General features: G+C 44.0%; 1 protein-coding gene across 1 annotated transcript in view; it reads left to right on the forward strand.

Moving 5' to 3' along the window:
* Positions 1 to 25,281, forward strand: part of CDH23 (cadherin related 23) — a 1,475,307-nt gene that overhangs the window by 502,668 nt on the left and 947,358 nt on the right. The window contains exon 9 of the mRNA XM_030204991.1: positions 13,796 to 13,984. Coding sequence (XP_030060851.1) covers positions 13,796 to 13,984 — 189 coding nt within the window. The remainder of the gene's footprint in view (positions 1 to 13,795; positions 13,985 to 25,281) is intronic.

The following is a 25,281-nucleotide window of genomic DNA, read 5'->3' on the forward strand; positions in this document are numbered from 1 at the left end:
GGGATGTATATTGTCACATCATCAGCGTATATATATGGGTTGAGGTTGTGGTTTGATAGGAGTTTTGCTAAAGGGATCATCATTAGGTTGAATATAGTTGGTGAGAGGGGTGATCCTTGTGGGACTCCACATTCAGGTGTCCATGCTTTGGACGTGGTTGAATTTGATGTGACTTGATACGAACACATGGTTAGGAACCCCTTGAACCAGTTCAGGACATTTCCTCCTATGCCAAAGTATTCAAGTATGTGTAGTAGGATTCCATGATCAACCATGTCGAAGGCGCTTGACATGTCGAATTTTAGGAGGAGTATATTGTTGCCAGTTGCAATTATTTGTTTGAATTTGGTCATGAGGGTGACTAATACTGTTTCTGTGCTGTGATTCGAACGGAATCCTGATTGGGCATCATGGAGTATTGAATGTTTGTCTAGATAGTTTGTGAGTTGTTTAGTTACCATACCTTCAGTTATCTTGGTTATTAGTGGTATGGATGCTATTGGCCTGTAGTTGGTTATTTCGCTCATGTTTTTCTTTGTATCTTTAGGAATTGGGGTGAGTAAGATTTTTCCTTTTTCTTTTGGGAAGAGTCCATTTTGTAGCATGTGGTTTATATGGTTTGTTAGGTCTATTATGAATTGTTGAGGAGCAGATTTCATGAGGCTATTTGGGCATATGTCTAGTTTGCAGTTGGATTTGGCATATCTTTTGAGAGTTATCGAGATGAGGTCTTCTGACAGTAGTTCAAATTCGGTCCAGGTTCTGTCTGCTGGGTGTGTTCCTTCTTCTGGATCTAGACAGTCTAGAAGAGTGGTGTATTCTGTAGGGCTGGCGGGTATTTTGTGTCGTAGTAGTATAATTTTCTCCTTGAAGTATGTCTCAAGGTTGTCAACACTTGGTGTATCTTTGCCGTTGGTTGTAACTGGTGTGGTGTCTAACAGTTTGTTCACGAGGTTGAAGAGTTTATGTGTATCTTTGTAGTTTGGTCCTATTAATGTTTTGTAGTGTAGTCTTTTTGTCTGTTTTATGGTATATTTGTATTTTCTCCGAAGTAGTTTCCAGTTGTTTCGTGTTTGTTCGTCTCTTTTTTTGTTCCAAGCTCGCTCTAGTCTCCTGACTTGTGTTTTTAGTTTTTTCAGCTCTTCGGTGAACCATGGATTTGCATTTTTCCTGTGTGATGTTCTAGTTTGGACTGGGGCAATTTTGTCTAATGTTCTTGTGCTTATATCGTCCCATTCTTGGAGGAATTGGATGGTGTCAGCGTTTGTAGTCCATTCATTCTGGTAGATCTGTTGCTAGAATGTTGTGGGGTCTATTTTTCCTCTCGTAGTGTAGGTTATTCGCTTATGTTTTGTGTTTGTGTTTAGTTGTATTTTTCGCCAGTAAAGAGTGACATTTGCTTTATGGTGGTCTGACCATAATGTGGGTGTCCATGTTGTATTAGCGAGTATGATAGTAGAGTCCAGTTCGAATCTATTCATTATGATATCTAGTGTGTGTCCTTTTTCGTGAGTCCAGTGCCTATTTGTGACTTTTGAAGTTAGCCAGACAAACCCTGCCATTTAAAATTTCCCTCTACTCACTGGGTAAATATTTCTGGACAATATTTCTGCCCAGAGAAAGAGTATGTGGCCACAAAAAAGCAGCACTTGGGCGCCTGCCTAAATAGCAGGCCTAAAGTTATCCAGAGAACTTTGTCCAGTTAATTTTAAGTCAGTAGTTCAGTCCATCTGGAAATAGGCTGACTATCTGGGTAAAGTTAACCAGATGTACAGTGATTATCTGATTATCTTTATCTGGCTGAATAATGACTTTAGTTTGACAGAGAAATCACCATGTTACTTGGATAGTCAAATATTTCTTTAGATGCTTGCATGGAAGTGTGATAGCAGTGTACACAAGGGAAAAAAAATCTTAAATTCGTTTTCGGTTCATTTGACCTTTTTTTCACAATTTTTTAGATTTTGTTTTGGTTTGTTTCATACATTCATTTTAGTAAATCTTTTTAACACACATTAACTCATAAGTTAACATGCATTAAATTGTTTTAGCACAGACTAACAGGCAGCTTTTAGACAGTACATGGAGAAGGGAATTGACAAGTCTAGGTCAGGACGTGGAGAATTCCCATAGTATTTTAAAAGAGCCACTGCCAAATTAAAGTCTCTTGTAAAATAGGTGCAGGATTGGACCTTTAAGTCTTTCCACATTTTAAAAGAGCCACTGCCAAATTAAAGTCGCTTGTAAAATAGGTGCAGGATTGGACCTTTAAGTCTTTCCACATGTAGTAGTGATTTTAAAAAGCTGCATGTGAGTGAAAAAACATGCAGCACTATCCCATTTAGACATGGGAACAGTTTTTTGAAACTGGTGTTTCTGACAATCGGCCATGTCTTCAATCCTAGAAACATTCATCCACACAGCACCATCAGATTTCCCTCTGCATCCATACCCATCTCTAATTCCCCTCCCCCCCATGGCATCCATACCCCTCCAACAGCTCCCCACCACAGCATCCATACCCCTCCGTCACGACATCCATACCCCTCCAACCCCTCCCCCCAATATACACGTACTGCAATTTCTCTGATCCTCCTTCCAGATAAGGTCCCCCACCCTCTGGCTCTTACTGGGGGTCTCTAGTAGAGAGAAGCAGCGAGTCTCAGTCACTCCTACTCTACTGAAGTCTCAGGTTCAAAGTGGCAACTTCAACCCTTAATGGTAGTCTTTGGGTGCTACTGTAATTAGTTATATTTATGGCTACCAAATTTGACAATTCAGCATTTAGAATTAGTGCAGAATGCTGCAGCCCACTTAGTATGTGGAACATCGCACTTTGATCATATCTCTGCTTGTTTAGTTTCACTGCATTGGTTGCCATTTTTGTGGAGGGTATATTTCAAAATATTGATTTTGCTACATTGTGCTTTGGAGAAGTCTCTTTGTATTTTAACAGGGTCTTAATGATCGATAGACTTGCATGCTCTTTTCATTCGGAAGGTACACAAATATTACACATTCCATAAAAAAGATTAACTCACTTTGCAGAAATGAGGGATTGGGTATTTTCTCTTCAATAGCTGGTTGTAAACGCTAGAGGTAGATAGAGGTCAAAGGCTCCATTTTGAACCTGGCATTTCAATGGAGTAGGAGCAATTGGGGCTTACTCCTGTTCACCACTAAACACCAGGGACCCTGATAAGAGCCAAGTGTGAGAGGCTCCTTGTCAGGGGGGGGGGGGCAGTCAGAGGGATGATTATGTGGGGTGTTGGGGGGGGAAGGTCAAAGATTGGAGGGGTATAGATGCTGTGGAGGAGGTGGTTAGAAGAGATCTGAATGCTGAGGTGGAAGGATGGAGATCAGAGGGGAACGGATGCAGGAGACGGGATCACAGAGCTATGGATATAAGAGAATTAGAAGGTGAGGGTTTGTTCTTGGCTTTTACATGTGCCCTTCCAGTAGGCATTTATTCATGCCTTTGGCAGGTGTCATATCCATGTGTATTCCCCTTGTAAAACGGGGAATATGTATTGCTACATTTGGCCTTGCCTCCTACCACTCCCTCTTCCCCATTCCAACCACATCCTCTTGCTATTTAGACTTGGTAAACTTCCCTGTGTGCAGGGCTTTTTTTGTGGGGGTTCTTGGGGGTACTGAGTACCGGCACCTTTTCCATTGTCTGCAAGATTGATTCAATGCAATTTTACACTACAAATGAAGGCCCCTGTTTACAAAGCCGTGCTAGCGGCTGGCGGTGGTGTACTGCGTTGTACATGGGGGGGGGGGGGGGGGGGGGGGGTAACATAGGTAAAGTTGATTTGCTTGTATTTAAAAGTTCTAACATGCATTAAACAATTATTATTAACACAAATGTGTTAAAAGAAACAACAAATTATTTTTTTAATATTGGGAAAAAAAGGCCAGAAATCTGAAAAACAATCCAAACTTTTTCACTATGTACATCCCTAGCAACTATCCTTCTTTAATGGATAGCAAATTTCACCCTACTTGAATCATTTTGGATTTCCAGTAGTAGAACTATAAATTCACTGGCATTTCTTTATGTCAGTCCAGGAGTGTCACTTTAGGAAAAGGTGATAAAAGAGGCCCTATAAAGGAGAAGCATTTAGTGTGGCAGTGTAGCCTCAGTGGCCTATCTGAACTGCCTGTTTGTTCTCTTTCTTTTTCTTTGTATCTCTCTCATCCACAACCCTTTAATTAAAATCATTATGGAGCTGGGCAGTTGGTTCGAAACATAATTCAAGGTTTGCTGTATAGCCTCAGTGAGATTGGTAGAAATCGGCAGCTCCATTGATTGGGATAGTCCCAGGCTGGAGTGGAAGTGCACAGATCATTTTTCAATCCTAGAAGGGGCAGTGCTTGTGGAAAAAAGTGACACGTAATTACAGAACTTGACCTCCAACGAGATTTTTTCAACCTGTCTTACTCGCTCAATAGACCATTATCATTAGTTTTGTCCTCTAGAAACCTCACACTTTCGTTTTCTGTCTCATCTAATTACAACTGGAAAAAGGCCCGCTGCTATTTCTTGAATGGGATGAAGACAGCATACCTCCTGCAGAGTGACTGACAGCATAGCTCCTGTCATGTGCAGCCACAGCCAGAGATGAAATAGTTTTGCGTGTGCCAGTATCAACATTGAAGTATGCAGATGGCTACCTCTACAGTGCGTTCAAGATGCTTTTTATCAGTGCCCTTCATGAAGCTCATGGTTCAAGCAGTAGCTATTAGAAAGGTAAATGAAAAGATGAGATGCTATGGGGCAGTTCTATAACTGGGCACCTCCAGTTAGATGTGTTGATGCCAAGCACCAATTCTGTAATGACATCAGTTTGCCAAAATACTGTTATAGAATACTAGTGTAAGTCAGCGTCAATGCATCTACATTTAGGTGTGCCCACTTACTCCAGGACTACATGTATAAGTGGAAGCCCTGCCCATGCTTCTCCCCAATGAATCTTCCCCCCCCCCCCCTTGCATTTACACACTAAAGCAGTGTTTCCCAAGATATCCACAATGTATATGCATGAAAGCGATTTGCATATAATGGAGGCAGTGTATGCAAATCTAGTTCATGCATATTTATTGTAAATTTCCTGAAAACCAGACTGGCAAGGGGTACTCTAGGACTGGACTTGGAAAACTGTGCTAAAGCATTTGGGAGCGTACTTTATAGGGTACTGCTGAGCACTGTGCTAGTAGTTATGTGCATAAGTGCTAGTATTCTATAAATGTAAGCACACATATAACACGTAAGTTTAGGTACCTTGTTATAGAATGAGGGGGTATGTTCAACATTTAGGCCCACATGAATGTATTGGTGCTTGAACACTAATTCATGCTTTGTCGCCCTGATTCTATATATGGCACGCAAAACTAGGTGCTGATCTAAGATGTGTGCTCAATTAAATTGGCTAATGAGCCAATTAGTGCCATTTATTGGGTGCTAATTAGCACTAATTGGCACCAGTTTGGGTGCACATCTCACTACGCCCTATTCCATAACAATGTGTACCCAAATCCCATAGTGTGCAGTCCAAAAGAATAGAGATGGACAAATGGCCTTCCAAAAAAAACAAACAAGCGTCACTTAGAAGCAGGTCTCATATGAGGTGTATTGGTAGCATCAACTGTGTAAGGATTCTACATACAATAAAGAATGCAAATGGACTCAACAAGGACCCGTGTTTCGGAGCTACAGTGCCTGCATCAGTAGTTGTGCAATCTTTTTATTTTATTTTTTTTATTTATTTGTTGCATTTGTATCCCACATTTTCCCACCTATTTTCAGGCTCAATGTGGCTTACATAGTACCAGATTGGCAATTGCTTTTTCCGGTGTGAACAAATACATTGTGCTGTAGTGGTAGGAAGAAGTTTATATGGTAAAGCCATAGAATAGTCGTGATGGGAAGAGTTCCATCTATATTGTAGTACATTGGAGAGAGTGTGAGCAAAACAACACTAATTGTGGCAGTAAGAGGAATGAATAGCTATTTTTATCAAAGCCTCAGAAAGTGCTCGCTCAGATTTGCTGTTCTTACCCTTAGGGTTGCTTTTCCTCCTCTGTTTGTGTTCTATGGAATTTAACCATATCATCAGGTTTTGCTGTGATGTCCGCACATTCCCTCTAGATTTACTGCTCCTTCTAGAAAGTAAAGTTCTGCTGTACAGTAGAGTTTTGGTTTTAGTTCTGTCATAGGATAAAACAAGCTCATGGAATAACAAAGCATGTTCTCTTATAGTTTGTGCTGTTTTTTTCTGTACTCAAACCGTGTTTCTCCAGTGCAATATTAGGGGTCCTTTTACTAAGCTGCAGTAAAAAGTGGCCTGTGGTAGTGCAAGCGCATCTTTTGGGCGCACACTGGCCATTTTTTACTGCGTCCAGGAAAAAATGCCTTTTTGTAAAGGGCCAAAAAATGGATATGCGCTAAAATTGAAACCTGCGCGTATCCATTTTTGGCCTGAGAACTTACTGCCACCCGTTAACGTAGCAGTAAGGGCTCAACTGCTACATGTGCGGTGACTGGTTGGCATGCGCCAACTGCTGATTAACGCCGGAAACACTGTGTGCAGTAGGAAATAAAAAAATAATTTGTTCCAGAATTATGGGCGTGCACCAGATCTGAAATTACCACCAGGGGGCACACTAGCCTGGTGGTAGTCTTGTTTTGGCATGCTGCATACGTGTAGAGCCTACTGCGCCTTTGCAACAGGGCCCCTTAGAGAGTTAAATCAAGAGACTCAACACTTAGCTTTCAAGTTTAATACAGAAGTAAAAAGCAAGAGACTTACTACATGAAGACTGTTGAAACCAGAGTGAGGCAGAGCCTGTCTGAATTAATTGTCCCAGTTCAGCAGCCACTAACAAGGTGGTCTGCTAATTGGTTGAATGACCTCTGTGGGAAATGAAAGGAGGTGAAAGCTGCAGTTGATGAATGTTGAATCAGTAAAAGGGGTGATGAAATTGCCAGGTTGAAAGAGGGGAGAAGAAACTTGTGAAACTTGCCTTGCTGTGCTAGAGTCAAGATGGAGATTTTCTCTGTAGGGGGAGGGAAGCAGAGGACTACCCAAGGTGCTAGGGGCTCTGGAACTGATCATTAGGGTCAGAGGTTAGACCTGGAAGATATATGAGCAAAGCGGGTCTCAAGGAGACCGGAGAGAAGAGGTCACATGCCACATTTAACCTACGAGTGTAAAGTTTACAAGACCAACCAAGAAGTATCTTACCTTAGGTATAAACTGTCAGTACAATACAAACTGTATGTAAAACATGTAAACCCAGCAGTGCGGACAGAACACAATTTTTGCAGTCATAGGCACTAGCTCTGTGGGTACTGTGGGTACTTGGGCACCCCAATATTTTTATGATATACATTATTAATTTGGAGCGGAAATCTCCATGCTGCAAGGCAGAAAGGAAGTGTTTCAGTCAAGGACGTTAGATTGAGAACAGGAGACGGTACGAGGCTATCTAGCCCATTATATGGGTTTAAACCAGTAGGTGGAGTCACAAGTACACCCAAAACAATAGCAAAAGATTATTAGAAACTAGTAAAAAAGGCCCGTTTCTGTTTTAAAGGAAACGGGCGCTAGCAAGGTTTTCCTCGGAGTGTGTATGAGTGAGTGTGAATGTGCGAGTGTGTGTGTGTGTGTGACAGAGAGAGAGTGAGACTGGGTGCGAGTGTGTGTGAGAGAATGAGAATATGTGCCAGGGTCCCCCCTCTCTCCCAGTTCCAGGGTCCCCCCCCCCCGGTATGTCTTCCATTTGCAGGGGTGTCCCCCCCTCCCTCCCTTCCTTCCTTCCTCCCAGTTGCAGGGTCCTCCCTCCTCCCATCATCCCTTTTTCCCAGTTGCAGGGTCCCCCCTCTATCCCTTCCTCCTTTTTTCCCAGTTGCAGGGTCCTTCCCCCCCTCCCATCATCCCTTTTTCCCAGTTGCAGGGTCCTCCCTCTATCCCTTCCTCCTTTTTTCCCAGTTGCAGGGTCCTTCCCCCCCCTCCCAGTTGCAGTCTGGGTTTTACTTCCATTGCTTTAATGGAAGCAAAACCCAGACTGGATCAGTGTGTCCTCCTTTTTCTGGAGCCATATGGTAACCCTAGAACAGCTGTAAAAACGGCAATGAGAAGCAGCTCCTAGGGTTCCTTTGTTTTTTTTTTTGAGTGTATAGGAATGACCGCTGCTTTGGGGAGTGGAATCAGAGATTAACCAATGGGCTTCCTTGCTTACCATAGACTTGCTTTGTTCACTTCCACTCTTGTCTATTGAACGTCCTGCAGCATGTCATAGCAGCCAATCAGTGGCACTTCAGGAATGACCAGTGGCATACCAAGGGGGGGGGGGTGGTGGGGGCGGTCCGCCCCGGGTGTCAGTGGGTGGGGGGTGCTCCGTTGCTGACTGCAGTCAGCCCTCGTCTCCTCTCCATCCTGTGCCTTTAAAAAAAATCTGAAAAGCAGCATGGCAGGCAGCGCTTCGCGTCTGCCCTGCCTGCTTGTAAAAGAAAGCGCCGGCAAACCTCGTCGACGTCACGATGTCGCGTTGGGTCTTCCCTCACTGGGTCCCGCCCTCACGGGGGCGGGACCCGGTGAGGGAATGCCCGACGTCTTGACGTCGACGAGGAGATTTGCCGCTTTCTTTTACAAGCAGGCAGGGCAGACACGAAGCGCTGCCTGCCACGCTGCTTTTCAGATTTTTTTTTTAAGCCCCGGATGGAGGCAGGAGACGAGGGCTGTTGTCGAAGGTGGTAGGTGGGTCGAGTTGGGGAGGGCTTAGATGGGCGAGGAGGGTGTCAGATGGGAGAAGGGGACGTGGGGAGGGGGGTCTCAGATGGGAGAAGAGGGGAGAAGGGGACTGGGCTGGGGAGAAGGGGGTGGGGGTCTCAGATGGGAGAAGAGGGGAGAAGGGGACTGGGCTGGGGAGAAGGGGGTGGGGGTCTCGGGAGAAGGGGACATGGGGAGGGGGGTCTCGATGGGAGAAGGGGGGAGAAGGGGACTGGGCTGGGGAGAAGGGGGTGGGGGTCTCAGATGGGAGAAGAGGGGAGAAGGGGACTGGGCTGGGGAGGTGGGGGTCTCAGATGGGAGAAGAGGATGTGGGGAGAGGGGTCTCAGATGGGAGAAGCGGGGAGAAGGGGACTGGGCTGGGGAGAAGGGGGTGAGGGTCTCGGGAGAAGGGGACGTGGGGAGGGGGGTCTCAGATGGGAGAAGGGGACATGGGGAGGGGGGTCTCGATGGGAGAAGGGGACTGGGGTGGGGAGGGGGTCTCAGATGGAAGAAGAGGGGAGAAGGGGACTGGGGTGGGGAGGGGGATCTCAGATGGGAGAAAGGGACGGGTGGGGAGAAGGGGGGGTGGGGAAGGGGCCATGCGAGAAAATGGGAACCATGCCTGGGGCTGGTGGGAAAATGGGTCTGGGGCTGAAAAGGGGTCCCTAATGCAAGGCATGTGGATGAAGGGGGCTGGAACTGGGGGCTGAAAAGGAGGGTAGGTGGGATAAGGGGGCTAGTACTGGAACTGGGGGCTGAAAAGGGGCAGAGGCTGAAGCTGGGGGGACTGGGGGCTGAAAAGGGGACAGGGAGAAGTGGCTGGGGCTGAAACTGCGGACTGGTGGGATAGTGGGGCTGAAAAGGGGGAGCAAGTGGGAGATGTGGGCTGGGGCTAGAACTAGGGGCAGGTGGGATAAGAGGGCTAGAACTGGGGACTGAAAAAAGGGGCAGAGAGAGAGAGGGGACAGACGGATGGATGGATGGATGGATGGGGGGGGGAGGGAGGGCAGACCCTGGATGGATGGGGGGAGAGGGGAGGGCAGACCCTTAATGGATGGGGGGTTGAGGGAGGGCAGACCTTGGATGGATGGGGGGAGACAGGGCAGAAAGTGAATGGAAGGGGGAAAGAGAGGGCAGACAGTGAATGGAAGGGGCAGGGAGAGAGGGCAGATATTGGATGGAGGGGACAGCAGAGAGGGCAGACACTGGATGGCAGAGAAAGAATGAAGACAGATGCTGGATGGAAGGAAGACAGTGAAAAGAAGATGAGGAAAGCAGAAACCAGAGACAACAAACTGTAAATAAAATACATATTTTTGTTTTTTTTTTGCTTTAGGATAAAGTAGTATTGTAGCTGTGTTAATAAATGTTTATAATAGAACATGTAAATAAGGTAATCTTTTTATTGGACTAATTTTAATACATTTTGACTAACTTTCGGAGAACAAAACCCCCTTCCTCAGGTCAGGTTAGGACACTGTAACACACTATACTGTATTGACCTGAGGAAGAAGGTTTTGGCCTCTGACAGCTAAATGTATTAGTCCAATAAAATGGTATTTTATTTTCTATATTTGTTTTATTTTTATTTGTTAATTTGTAAAGTGGTGATTGGTATTTGTTAGGTTTTTTTCCAAATTTACATCTGCTGTCTTTATATTTTGCACAGTACTAGGGGACATTTTCTGTTTCTGTGGTGTTGCATTGTATGCAGAGTCTGGCATCTTGGGGGTTCAGTTTAATTTTTGCCTAAATAGAAAGTTTATGATTACTTGTTCTATAGTAGATTAGGGTGTATCTGTGTTTGTGAAAAAGACATGACTTTCAGTTGACATTGACTGTGCAGGATTGACGATCTGTACTATCTGTCTGGTTTCGTTTTACAATAGGTGAATTGATGTTCTAGTGCTCACTGTAGTGTTTAAGATTTCTTTTTCCATGTGTGACTCATAGAAATGACTGCTTATGGTATGGTAGAATTGCTCTATAGGTCCTGAGTGTTTTGTATTCTCGGTATGCCTAGTACTGGATTTTGGAGGGGGGTGTTAAAAAATGACCGGCCCCGGGTGTCAACTACCCTAGGTACGCCACTGGGAATGACATCACTTTTATCTACTCCACTTTCATTTTCCACGGTTCCAGGCAGCCTCAGAACGTTGGAGGTGAGAATTATTATATAGGATAATGGATTGCCTATACGTGTTCCATCTGTAAAAAGTCAAAAGCTGTTCCAGTTGGACAGGCTGTGCCTTGAAAAGTGTTGTTTTTTTACTTATTTGACAGCTTTTAAATTTATTTGAAAGCATCCCATATGTAGATATAAATATCATGAAATCAAAACTGAATATCACTAAAACAGCTTCAAAAATTATTGTAGCTGGTGGAAACAGTACTAATAAAGGCTGTATTTTCTGTTCATTTTTCTACACTGTTCTATACAATACAGTAATACATGGCCAACTTTCAGTGAGGATATCCTGTTATGATGGGTTCATCTTAACTGTTGATGTAATATACTTTGGGGCATATGGAATCACATCTTCAACTCATCTCTTTTATACAAATGGATTATTCTGTTTTGAGCATGTCTCATGGACAAGTGTTTTTCATCAGTCAAAATAATAAAAATAAATATTTTTTTTCATGCAGATCTCACATTTGTTTAACTAAATGGGTTATAAGCAGTCCATTGGTTTTCTTGTATTTTGTCCTTGTGATGATTTATACTGTGCCAAAACTGGAAATACAGTGAGACAGAATAATAGAATTCAGTAACAGCCAAAACATATTAATTAACATTATAACTGTGTTCACATTTGGGTAATAACTGAGAAAATGCTGTTGAAAACTAACTTGAAGAAGAAATATATATCACAGAACTGGAAAATGTTGGCCCATTTAGACTGACTCTGGACTTCTGCATGAAAGTAGCTCTGTTCTCATTATTTAATATCTTTCTTTTAAATATCAGTAATAAACAATATTAAGTGCATTTTTATTATATACCACTGCATTCCACAAAACAAAAGGAGCAAGTTCCCACAAACCATCTTTCTCTTTTGATCTAGGCACAGGAAAAAAAATAGATTTTAAATGCTCCCAGATTTCAACCTAATTCATGTTTAATGTGGGATATAACTGCTGTAAATAAGTAAATAAATAAATAGAAACTCTGAATGTTGAGCACCTGAGTCTCATAACATGATGTCTGTTTTAGTGGCCCTTTACCAGGAGAAAAAAAAAAATCTCTGCACGAATATAACACATGCTAAGCTAAGGTGTCCTTATAACCAGCCCTTCCAAATGTTACACTGATTACGATTTATAACAAAATTACAACTCTACCTATGAAAAGTTATTCTGTTGTTATCCTCTGTGTGCATCCATATACTGCACAAGCTGGCATGTTTGAAAATATAAGTGTTTAATTAAAAATTTTACGAATAATAAAGAACGACAATGTGGATGTCGTTCTTTATTATATAGCTTATATGTTTGTTTGTTTTGAGTGTACTCACCACTACAGCTGTGCGGGGGGGGGGGGGGGGGGGGAGGGGGAACACAGACTAATCTAAGTGGTGTCAACTTTTTCACGTCATGCTGTCTCCTATTTTCAATCTCAGTTACTGCACACGCCTTCCTCTGAAGCCTATTGGCTGGAATATCTAGAGAGAGCTGTTTTATGGCTGGTTATGTCTGACTGATGAACTGTATGGGGCAGAGGGAGCTGCTATATCCAAGGAGCTTTAATAAGACAGGAGATGGCCTGACATCACAAGGCTGAAACCATCTCCCCCTCACAGCTGCCAAACTATTAGCCCTACTGGTAGAAATGCAGCTGGAGGATTCCTTCTCAGCTTAGAGGGAATAGCAACTGCCATTTTAATTGGTTAGTGCTTCCATAACGCAGGAGCCCTTAGTGCTTCCTAAATAGGAGGTGATAAGCGCTCCTGAGTTAATTTTTTGAAATGACTGCACGTTAATGCTAACATTAGTGCACTACCATATATTCAAGAAATAAAAAAGCCCTGTTTGATGGCTGTCCTAGAAATGGACTTATCGCATAGGAAAGACCCACATAAGGATACACTAAGCTCATTTTTTAGCACAGCTTAGTAAAGGGGCCTTTGAATGCATGCTAATGAATGCACATCCCTAGGGGGAAGGGTATTGAAAAGTATGAGAAGCAGGGCTGATGCTGAGTTATGTATGGTAATCTTATAGAAAAATGTGCCTTCCCTTAGGGTTAACAAATTTTTAGTCACTGCATGTTTCTGAAAATGTATCTAAAAATGTAGGAAAAAGCAGGGGCATAGCCAGAAGCCCATTTCTGAGGGGGTTCCAAAATTGGACTGAGGGGGCCAGGTATTCTCTCCTCCTTCCCCCTCCCCTTGCCCCCCATCCTGCTGCCACTGCTCCACCACCACATTAAAATATACCTTTGCTGGTGGGGATGCCAAGCCCTGCCAGCTGAAGATATCTCCTATGCAAGTCCCGCCTGTGCTGCCAGAGTACTGCTGATGTTGGCACTCCCGTGCATGCTCAGTTCAGTTTCTGAACTGAGCATGCGCGAGAGAGCCAGCATTGGTGGCCATAGCACACCTGCTGACTTAAGTGCTGCTCAGAGCAGAGGCGGGACTCACTCAAGATGTCTTTGGCTGGTGGATCTTGGCGTCCCTGCCAGCCATTAAAGCAGAGGAGGTCCCTGAGCCTCCTAGCCCTCCCCCATGGCTATACCACTGGGAAAAAGAAATCATGTCATTATGCTGGTAATTGTCTGCTGTGTCACCTGTCTGCTCCATACCAGCCAATGATTGTTATTCATGTCACCTTCTGTAAACTAATCAGATATTATGCCACAAAATAAATCAATGACTAAGAATTAATAAATCAATGTAAATTCAATAAAATGTAAGCATTATATTTCATTCATGTGTGTGCATATATATGTATAGTTTGATCCATATTTACTGTAAGCTCTGCGGTGTGAGGCCTCTGATAAGTGTCTTTTCTTTCAGGGCACAGAACTGAATGATGATCGCACCCCATCCAGTGCCATGGTGGTTACTACTTTCAACATTCTGGTGATCGACCTTAATGACAACGCTCCAGTTTTCAACAGCACCGAGTACATTGTCAGCATCCCTGAGCTGGCCCAGCTGGGCTTTGCTCTGCCTCTTTATATCCAGGTGCAGGATAAGGACGAGGTGAGAAGCTAATATCTGCTTTGCAATGTGGCATATTGCACGGCGACAGTATGTCTACATGTAGACCAATCTCCTGCCATTTATTCACACAAGGGCTGATGATCAAAACTCCGGCGCTATTCTGAATAGCGCCATAAAAATAGTGCTGGAGCAGCACAGAAGAACAACGCCCTAATGCTCAAAGCTAATGAGATGCAAATATAGGAGCACTCATAGCTTTGAGCATTAAGGAGTTTGGAAGGAGGACTATGCTTGGCCATGCGCAGAAGAGTCCAGTGATAAGCTTAGCTCTTGTGCGCCTGCATTTGGTAAAACACGAACATGAAGCAGAAGCACACATTGGTGTCAATTTTCTGCAGCCTAAATATAATCATTTTTAATTCTTTTTTTCTGGATGCTTACATTTAGATACAAGTAAGAGATGCCAATGTGTGGTTTGGATTTTTTTAAAGCATGGCTGCTTTGAATTTAGATGCAGGGCAAGAATGCCAATGTGTGCTTCATGTTCAGGTCTGCTGTTTCTCAAAACCAGTGCTCGAGGACTTGCATGGGCTTCCTTCTGCTTCCAAAAGCAATCAAAACCGATAGATTTTGCAGAGAATCATGAGAGAAGCATGAGAATCATGGGAAATTCTTAACATTGACATTCGCACTTCAGTCAGTCTCTTCAACACACTCTACTAGTAACTCAAATAATACCATAACACTTTTTTTTTTTTTTGGAATAAAATTTGGCTGCAGCTTTATTCACCAAACATCAGTAAATATCTGAACATCACCTAACATTGTCTTTGTAACATCAAAATCTTTTAAACCCATTTAATTGCCCATAGCGGTTCACTATTGCTAAGCCATTCGGTAACGAAACTGGCTCACTTCACCCACATTATCCCCCTTCTCCCCATGTGACTTACGGTGCCGTCAAGCCACATCTTACTCGTGGCGGTGCCGCCCCCGAGTTCTTTTCATTCCATCTTTCCCAATATTCCTTTAACCGCCTCTGGTGCCTTTTAACCCCTCAAACAGGCACCCTTTGTAAAGCTGCTACCATTTCCAACTACCCCAGACCCCCCTCTAACCTCTCCCCTTTGCGCTAACTCGCACCCTTTCTATACACCCTTCCAAAGCATACATCGGGCGGGCTGGGAAGGGTCGCCAAAACTCCCCTCAATCCACCCTCACCCTCTCCTACCCTCCCACAGAATACTTTGAGCGCCAAACTTCTTTTTCATATCTCCTCCTCTCTCTCTTCCCATCCAATCCCCTTCCTTCCTTTCCATCCAATCTTCTCTTTTCCTTTCTGTTGCTAACCTGCCTACCCTCATCTGACCTGCCCACCCCCACTCCTTCCCTTTATTTCACACCTCTCCCTCCATACTTGACTGACTTTTGCCTTCAGTCAATGTTATTACCCTCACAGCTTAGGCTGTGAGGGCTCCCTAACATTGACATTCGCACTTCAGTCAGTCTCTTCAACACACTCTACTAGTAACTCAAATAATACCATAACACTTTTTTTTTTTTTGGGAATAAAATTTGGCTGCAGCTTTATTCACCAAACATCAGTAAATATCTGAACATCACCTAACATTGTCTTTGTAACATCAAAATCTTTTAAACCCATTTAATTGCCCATAGCGGTTCACTATTGCTAAGCCATTCGGTAACGAAACTGGCTCACTTCACCCACATTATCCCCCTTCTCCCCATGTGACTTACGGTGCCGTCAAGCCACATCTTACTCGTGGCGGTGCCGCCCCCGAGTTCTTTTCATTCCATCTTTCCCAATATTCCTTTAACCGCCTCTGGTGCCTTTTAACCCCTCAAACAGGCCACAAGCGGTGACAGATTCCATCTTGTCACCGCTCCCCCCCCCCATATAAGCTGCAGCCAAATCCTTTGTTAAACAATCCTCCAAGAGATCCTGGAGTGTACTCAAAAATATATCCATCCCAATTTCTGAAAGATGAACTCCATCTTTCCTATATAATCCTGCGCAATCCGCAGAAATTAACTCATGCACTAACACCAAACCCCCCATTCTTCCCAGAAATTTAGACACTTCCCCATTCACTCTACGCCGCAAACGCTCAACACCCTTAGGATTGTGAGCCCCCCTCCACACTCGCCTGGGAATTATATGTGACCATACAATCATCGCCTCTGGGAAATAACCCTTCACATCTAATAATTCTTTTTTCATAACCCGAATTAAATCAACTCCCTTGATGTTACATAAATCATTACCCCCCAAATGAATACAAATTAAAACTGGGGATGAAAATCTCCGGGCTTGTAGCAATGCTGGCACCAACTGCTTCCACATCATGCCTCGTATGGTCAACCATCGAATCCTAATACCGAATTTCACGAGTCCCAAGTTGGGTCCCCACTTGGACTCCCGAGCATGCTTGTGGGCCCAGAAGACATATGAATGGCCACAAATCTACACACAAATGTCAGGAGGCAATCCATCTGCAAAATAAACTAAAACAGTTAACAAGCAATATTCAGTTTCCCTTCACGAATATATCCTTTATATCGGCTAGAACGCCACCGCCCCAAACGCTGTATCAAAGCTCCCGACCCCCCTGCATGAGCTGCATTAGAAGCCGCTCCAATTCTAAATGAATGCGTCCCATACTCCTCAGGCTCTAAACCCATCTGTCTGAGACCCTTTTTGAGCACAGCTGCAAACTGATACCTAGTCAATGGGATACCATTTTTATGTACCAACCACACCTCCCCACCCAAAGGCCTTATCCCATTATAATCCACTGCACATTGCACCGGACAAAATTCCAAACCCTTACCTGCCCTCAATATAATCCATGTGCCCTTACCAGCCTGATCAGTTTTTGACTTACGTAAATACAAACGCAACACTCCCTTCTCTACAATCACATCTCTGTTCTGCAAACCCTCAACACCCTTTGCCCTCTTCGAGGAAACCACCAATTCCCCCACTCTGCAAGCAGCAAAGAAAGCCACCACAAACGCCACTTGAAACAACCTTACTTCGTATTCCGAGAAACAAATCCTCGGCAAAACTTTACACAACTGCACAACCTGCATATAGAACAGTGGCAGCCTCACCCTCTCCATGCGTGAACCCTTTTTCTTCCTTGAATAACCGCACAATAATTTGCGGACCAAAAAAGTTCCGGCGGGATCACTCCAACCCAGCAATTTTGCAACAAATGCTAACGCGGCAATCGCCTGGGAAACCATCCCAAACGACCATTCTCTTTTTTCCGCAAAAGCAATAAATCTAACCACTCTCTCTTCTCCAATCGGAAAAACCAAATCCCAATCTTGTTCTTCCAAAAAGGTTAAGAATCTACGCCAACCAACTCCATACGCCTTCCACGTATTTGTAGCTAGCGCCCTCATCAGCAGCGACTCACAACCTCTCGAAAATTGAGCCACAAATCTTCGGACATCCTTGTAGGCTCCCAATCGGCTGACGGGGCCAAAGCTCTGAATCGATGTAGCTGCAAACGAGATAAAGAGTCAGCAATCTCATTGGACACACCAGGCACATGCCTAGCAGTTAACCATACATTCAACTGTAAACATTTTAACACTATTAACCGCAGCAGCTCTATCAACAGTGGACAACGCGAATATTGCTTATTGATGGCCCATACCACTGACATATTGTCTGAATAGAAAGCAATCCTCCTATTCTTTAATCTCCGATCCCAAAGACACAGTGCCACCCAAATTGGAAATAATTCCAACAGGGCTATATTTGCACACCATCCCATCTCTCTCCACCATTGTGGCCAGACCTCCGCACACCATGCACCTCCAAAGTAAATCCCAAATCCTATCTCCCCCGATGCATCAGTAAATAATTGCAAATCCACATTAGACACTACTACCTCCTGCCAGATACATATGCCATTAAATACCGACAAAAACTTTCTCCACAACTGCAAATCCGCCCTCACCGCTTGTGTCAAACGCACCTTAAAATGCTTCCGCCTCAGCCCCACTGACAACAAAGCTAACCGTCTGGAAAATACTCTACCCATGGGAATCACCCTTGTGGCAAAATTAAAATGCCCCAATAAGCACTGAATCTCCTTCAAAGTCACTTTATTCTTGGTATATACCCGATCAATCTCCTCCCGTAACGCAATAATCTTTTTGCTGGGCAAACGCGACTCCATCCTCACGGAGTCTAGTTCGATTCCCAAAAACACCAACTGAGTGACCGGGCCTTCACTTTTTTCCACTGCCAAAGGTACACCCATCTCCTTTGCCACTGTACCAAATGCCGACATCAAAGCCGCACACTGATCCGAATTCGCTGGACCAACAAAAAGAAAATCATCTAGATAATGCACCATAGCATCCAAACCACTAACCTGTTGCACCACCCACTGTAAAAATGTAGCAAAGGCTTCAAAATAATTACAAGAAATTGAACACCCCATAGGCAAACATTTATCAAAATAAAACTTGCCTGCAAATTTAAACCCCAGCAACTTGAACGCCGTCGGGTGCACTGGGAGCAAACGAAAAGCTGCCTCAATATCTGCTTTCCCCATCAACGCTCCCTGTCCCATCCTCCTCAACAACTCCACCGCCCGTTCAAAACTTGCATATTGCACCGAACAAAATTCCGGATCAATAAAAGTATTGACCCCATAACCCTCTGGATAAGACAAATTATGAATCAACCGGAAGGAACCTGGTTCTTTCTTCGGTATCACACCCAATGGAGATATAATCAAATCCTGAATTGGCGGGTCTGCAAAGGGTCCTGCAATCCTACCAAGACTCAACTCCTTCCCCAACTTTTTCTTAACCACCTCCGCATGCTGCACCACCGATACCGCATTTTCACCATTATGCACCAACAGTGGTCCTTCATACGGTATTGGAAAACCTTCAGAAAACCCAACCCAGAGCAAATATGCCTCTCCACCAAGTGGATACCGGCGCAACCAGGTTTCCAAAACCAACAGGTTAATAGGAGAAGGGGCCTTGCCAGCCCAAACCGGGCCCGCTCGGAATTCCTCCTCGACCCGACCTCCCCCTACCTGCGAATCCTCCTCTGTTACATTTAAACGCTGGGTGAAGTCCCTGACATATGGCGCAACAATGCTTAAATCTGCAGGCAGCCCGAGTACATCTTCCTGCATTAAATTGGAAACACGCATTACTGGGAACACTCCCCCTACTTCCGAAGCCACTCGACCCCAATCCTCCTCCTCCTGCCGAACCGACATTACCTGTTCGCACCACTCCCGCTCCCCCGGCAAACCCAATTGAGCCACTACCATACCCGGGCACTCCGGCAGAGGCTCCCATACGAAAGGGGGCATTAACCGTAGGGGTAAAATTTGCAATCCACATCACGTACACCCCAATTCTCAGACTTGTCCCTCGCTAAACTTCGTCTAAACTGCTCGTCATAATTGACCCACCCCCACCCCCCATACATTCTATATGCCCTTAATATTAAATCACAATATCTCAATAAACCTGAATACAACTCCGGCTTCCTAGCTCCCAGCACACTGGCAAAAACATGAAAACTCAACAACCAATTCATAATCGTCTTCGCTACCCTCCCTTTCTTCTTTTTACCCTCCTCTTTCCCCCCATCCTTCCCTGCATTACCATCTCTATCCTGCGCTAGCAATGCAAATAAATCAATAAATTTACCCCTTAAAATTCGCTGTCTCCATTTCACCGTGATATAACTATCCAACGGTGCTATATTGCATAATGTATGCCCCAGCCTCGAACTGGCACACACACCTGGAATCTGCGTATTCTCCACACCCGATACACCTATTCCCATACCCTCTTCCTCATTTTCAGAAGAAGATGAAGACGACCCCGAAGAATCCCATGAATCTGACGATTCCCAAACTTGCAACGGGTCACCGCTCCCTCCTTTCCTTTCCCTTTTTTCACGCTCTAATCTCTTTACTACATGACATAAATTCCGCAAGAATTTTTTATTCTTCAACTTCTTCCTCAAACCCCGACCATGCACCTTTTTGTTCTGACCACTCCTTTCCCGAATCCCCTCCCGCAACTGCCCTCCCTCCCTTCCCCTTTCATACATATCTGCGCTGACATCTGTCAACTCACCAACAGCTCTTCCTGTAGAAGGCCCCTCTAGCGTATCTTCACCAGCTCCATCACCATCTGGCCCATCATCCCGCTGCTGCACACCACTGCTCATTCCTGTTCCTGCTGGATTGCCCATTGCCATCAATTCAGCTCGCTCTTGCCCTATGTTCCAGCCCACTTGACACCCCGTTTCCACCAACAATCGACCCCGGTCCCCTATTACACTTTCTCCATCTCTCCCCATAAGTATACCCCTCCCCCCCGACTCTGCACCTTCCAAACAATTCTTTCTCTTCCCCACAACTTTTCCCCCACTCTTTGCCACTTTTTTGTGCCCCATTTACACAAATACTCCCAAAATATTGCAGTCACTCCCACTTCACTACACCACCCTTCCCCAATAAACAATTCTCCCACTCACAAACTCGTACCTCCCCAAAAACAATGCCTTCCCTTCGTTTATTTATTTATTACCCACAAACCCTCTTCTCCCTTCACAATTACCCCATATATGCATCCCCCACAATTCTGTCTCCTTTCCCTCCGTTATCTATTAGAAACGCCGCCGCTACAGCTCCTCCTCCCCCGATAAACGCTTCTCCACTTCCGCTTCAAACACCAGCAACTTCCCCTCAAACACCCCCAAAAAACAAAGCACTCACCCCCCACAGATTCCGCTCCCCTCCGCCTGCCTGTTCCGCGTCACTCCTGCTGTCACTGCCGACTTAAAGCTGCCTCTCTGCAGCGCACCTTACCGCCGGTTCCTCAAATATTCAGACCTCCCGCTCCACAGCCGACGAAACCGGAAGTGACCTCGCGCCTCAGCAAACAGCCACCGACAACCCCCCACCGCTCCACACCAGGCACTCCCGGTAAGTACTTCCAATTCCTTCACCCTAAATCGCCAAAACTCCCCTCAATCCACCCTCACCCTCTCCTACCCTCCCACAGAATACTTTGAGCGCCAAACTTCTTTTTCATATCTCCTCCTCTCTCTCTTCCCATCCAATCCCCTTCCTTCCTTTCCATCCAATCTTCTCTTTTCCTTTCTGTTGCTAACCTGCCTACCCTCATCTGACCTGCCCACCCCCACTCCTTCCCTTTATTTCACACCTCTCCCTCCATACTTGACTGACTTTTGCCTTCAGTCAATGTTATTACCCTCACAGCTTAGGCTGTGAGGGCTCCCTTATTCCAGCACCCTAACTCTTGCTCGAACCTGGTGTTAATTTTTACAGTGGTAAGGCCCTTTGTTTCGAGTGTTCTTTTCTGATCATTGGTGAGGAATACAAAATAACCTAATTTAAATGAGCTTTACTACATTTGCATGCTATCTGCACTAAGGCCTGGCGCATTTGTTGTTTGATGCGCTAGAGCACTCTGATCATTCTGCGCTGATAAATGTGGGCGCTAATATGGTGCCAATGGCCTGTAGCGTCCATATTTACTTTTGATCATTAGCACCACAGTGATTTTCTTGCAGCTCTCGTGGACAGAGTAATATTTCTCATTTCTCAGTTAAAAGCTGCTCCCATAGCCGGGCTTCAGCCTGGTACATGCAGCCCTGTTGTAAAACAAACAAAAAAGGACTTGAAAAACAAAATCAGTTGTTGTAGTTATGTTTCATTTTACTTCTTTAGATTTATCCCATATAGACTGATGTTTGATACATGAGGGATCTGGTCCATGACTCAGAGAATAGCCCTCCAAATTTACTAGGCTCTACCTTCTCTTTCTCTCTGTTTAGAAACCACCCGAAAGCCCTCTAATTCTAAGCAGCCTTCCAGTAGAGCAACATCTGGTGCATTCTTTTACTGTTTTCAGCGTTGCAACCATCATAAATCATTCCTGCTTCCCTGCGCCCAATATCTTTGTCGTTTCTGATTTGCTATGCCTGGATTGCAAACCCTCTGGGGGTAGCAAAACTTCCACCCTCCGTTTTCCCCGTTTATTATCTGTATTCCATGTACAACTTTGCCTCTCTTCTCTCTTTACCTCCCTGCCTCAGAAAAATAACTCAGGGTTCCTCGGCTCATATTTTAAGAGCTTTGTTTATTTAAAACATTTATAAACTGCTCAATCCTATAGTACTTGGCAGTGTACAAATAAACATACAAAATAGAGAAGACAAATACAATTTCAAAGGATTAACAAACATAAAATATAACTAAAAAACTAACAATAATTTTAGATCAGATCAGCCAGATAACTAGTTTACTTTCCTCAAAGGCTGTGACATTACTAACACTCTCACACCTTTGGCTTGAAGCTAGCAAGTATCTGAAAGTATGTGAAAAGCTTCTTGAGTCTGTATATATGATATCTAAGCTTGTTTCCTGCTCTGAAGCACGCCAGATAAAATTTTGCCAGTAATATCTCTGCCTTGTTTATGGTGCCTTTTAATAGGGGCTTCTATTTATTGCAGAGCATTTCACTTAAGAATTCCATTAGGTTTTCAAGCCCTTGGGCTGTGCTCTTATTACTCATGGTCACTCATGTAATTTCACGCACTGCTTTCTCTATTCCTGTTCCCTTCAACAGGTAGCTATTTCCAAACTTAATTTTTCTTTTTCACTGGGTCTCCTCTTATTTTTATGTCATTTTATTGTTTTACGTCATTTTATTTTGAGTGTTTTATATGTGGCTTTATCTTTTCAGTTTCCTTTTATGTTCTGACATACCAAGCACACCTGTCTAGTGCTTACCCTGACCATTCCACTACCTGGAACTAAGGTACCAACAGTCTCTCTACCCAGTTTTCCCTTCTTCTCCACAGACTTTGGGCCAGATGTACTAAACTTTATCCCCCCAATAGGCACAAAATGAGAAAACACATTTTACTGCATAAGCGAACCAATGAGCCACATACTGAATGGGGTCTTCGGTAACACTATTACAAAATTTGAAATCTTTCTACCTTACTGATCCACTGAAATATGGAAAAGAACGTGTTCAGTGCTGGGGAGGAAGGGGTCAGGGTGCTTTAGAAGCAGAGGTGAGCAAGGACAATGTGACACAAACTATTTCTGCCATGCAGCTTCATGCAGGAGATGACAGTATTAATTTGTCTGAGGGGCTCAAAGAAGATGCAGAAAAGAAAATTGTCCATCTCACTGAGGAATAGGGCTTGAAAAATGGAGACAGATAAAATCAAGACAATATTACTTTTATTTTTATTGCAAACCACTACAATTGAAAAAAGCAGGGCTTGGATCCTCAGGGGCTTCCCCTCTTCCACCAATTATCTTTTCCCTTGCTCCTGTTGTTAGATTCTAATTATGTTGTGGTATTTTTAGCTGGTGAATATGAATCAAACAGGTTGTCAAGTTAATTTTTTTTAAATTGACATGAGCAGTAAAAGGTGTTTGCACTGAAGGTTGCAGTATGTGCTGGAGAGATTGGCTGATGGCCCTGGGATCTTATCAGGAGAATAAATGTAGATCCAATCCATTTGACTGTGATAGGGGGTTCAAGGAATTCAGAAATTGATGATGGTTTTCACCATTCAAGGTATAGGAATATATTTGTGGTAACATATTTATAAATCGATGCAGACACATTAGCATGAGAATTAAAAACAGTATAGAGAAGTTAGCCTCTGCCAATAGATTAATCAAAAGAACCAAAGTAGGAATTGTACAAAGAACCGCCAGAATGGCACCACAAAAATAACAAAAAAAAAGTTAAAATGTAAAAAATAATTTTAATTAGCATAAGGGAGCTGTAAAACACATTTAAAAGTTTCAAATTATAATACAAACAATTTGGAAAACCTGGGCAGCCCCATTTTGGATAGAACATAGAAACTGCAATTGATACGACCAGGTCAGGATGTATGCTCTGATAATACAATGCAATACTAGTAGCATTTTAGAAAAGGATCTGTCAACATATAGCTTTTTTTCTAAAATACTTGCAGGAAGCTGATGCTAATTCATGGAATGGCTTATAATCTCAGATCGAGGTGCCACTATACTAGTAGAGTTACGCTTAATTTTGGAGTCTACCAATTGAGGCTACATTTATGGGTCCTTTTACTAAGATGTGATGAAAAATGGCCTGTGGTAGTGTAGGCACATGTTTTGGGCGCGCGCAGGTCCATTTTCAGCACGCCTGCAAAAAATGCCTTTTAAAAATTTTTGCTGAAAATGGACATGCGGCAAAATAAAAATTCACACGCATCCATTTTTGGTCTGAGACCTTACCGCCAGCAATTGACTTAGTAGTAAGGTCTCATGCGTTAACCGAGTAGTAATGACCTACGTGCATCAAATGCCATTTATTTTTCAGATGTGCGTATTGGATGCACGCCAAAAATGAAATTACCTCTAGAGCCACGCAGTAGCCAGGTGGTAACTCCAAATTGATGCACGTAGACACTTACGCGGCTTAGTAAAAGGGCACCTTAATCATCCATGAGACATTGTTTGTGAATATCTATTGTCACTCTGGCTATACACAATCAGTTTAGAGCCTGTTGCGGGCTTTTAGCCAAAACATGGCTGCATTGGTTCATCACAGTTCTGGTGAGCATCTGGATTGAAATAAAGCCTTTTTGTTTGGAACTCTAGTAGCGCCATTGTCCTTCTCTTGGTTGTCACAGCTGTTTTTTCCTCTTCTGATTTCTTTGGAGACATTTCCTTGTTTTTTTGCACAAGTGATAGTAGAGCTGTGCAAGCAGCACGTTTTAATGCACCCAAATGCCCCCCCCCCCCCCCCCCCGCCATGCTTACTGTGCTTACCGTGATGCACAAACCCTGACCATGCCAAAGAAACTCAAAGGAAGTTGCTGGACTCATTCTGTTCCTGACATCAGTGGCAATGATAACTTACATATGCTGTTAGGATTCTGGGTGACTTTAATGCAGCTAGAGAGAAAGTGAGTTGAGAGAAAGAGCCAAGGCAGACACCGGAGGTGTAGGGAAGTTAGGCTTCAGCAATTCACAGCAGGAGCTCATGATTCTCTGGGACTCAATTCAGTTGGTGGTTCTCCAAAATGGACAGAGGAGTTGGGCTGCCACAGAGCTTCAACAGAAATGAAAAGAAAGGCATTTGCTTTCACTACAGACAGTGGTTCCTCTGGGTTCCTGCCTGAAAAGACATAGAGGACTTCCAAGGAAAAATCCCCACCACTAACCAGAAGTAACCTATGTAGATTTCACTCAATGACTGGGAAAAGGGAGTGAACTGAATGTGGG

Source organism: Microcaecilia unicolor, chromosome 5 (genome assembly GCF_901765095.1).
Source record: "Microcaecilia unicolor chromosome 5, aMicUni1.1, whole genome shotgun sequence".
Taxonomy (NCBI): Eukaryota; Metazoa; Chordata; class Amphibia; order Gymnophiona; family Siphonopidae; genus Microcaecilia; species Microcaecilia unicolor.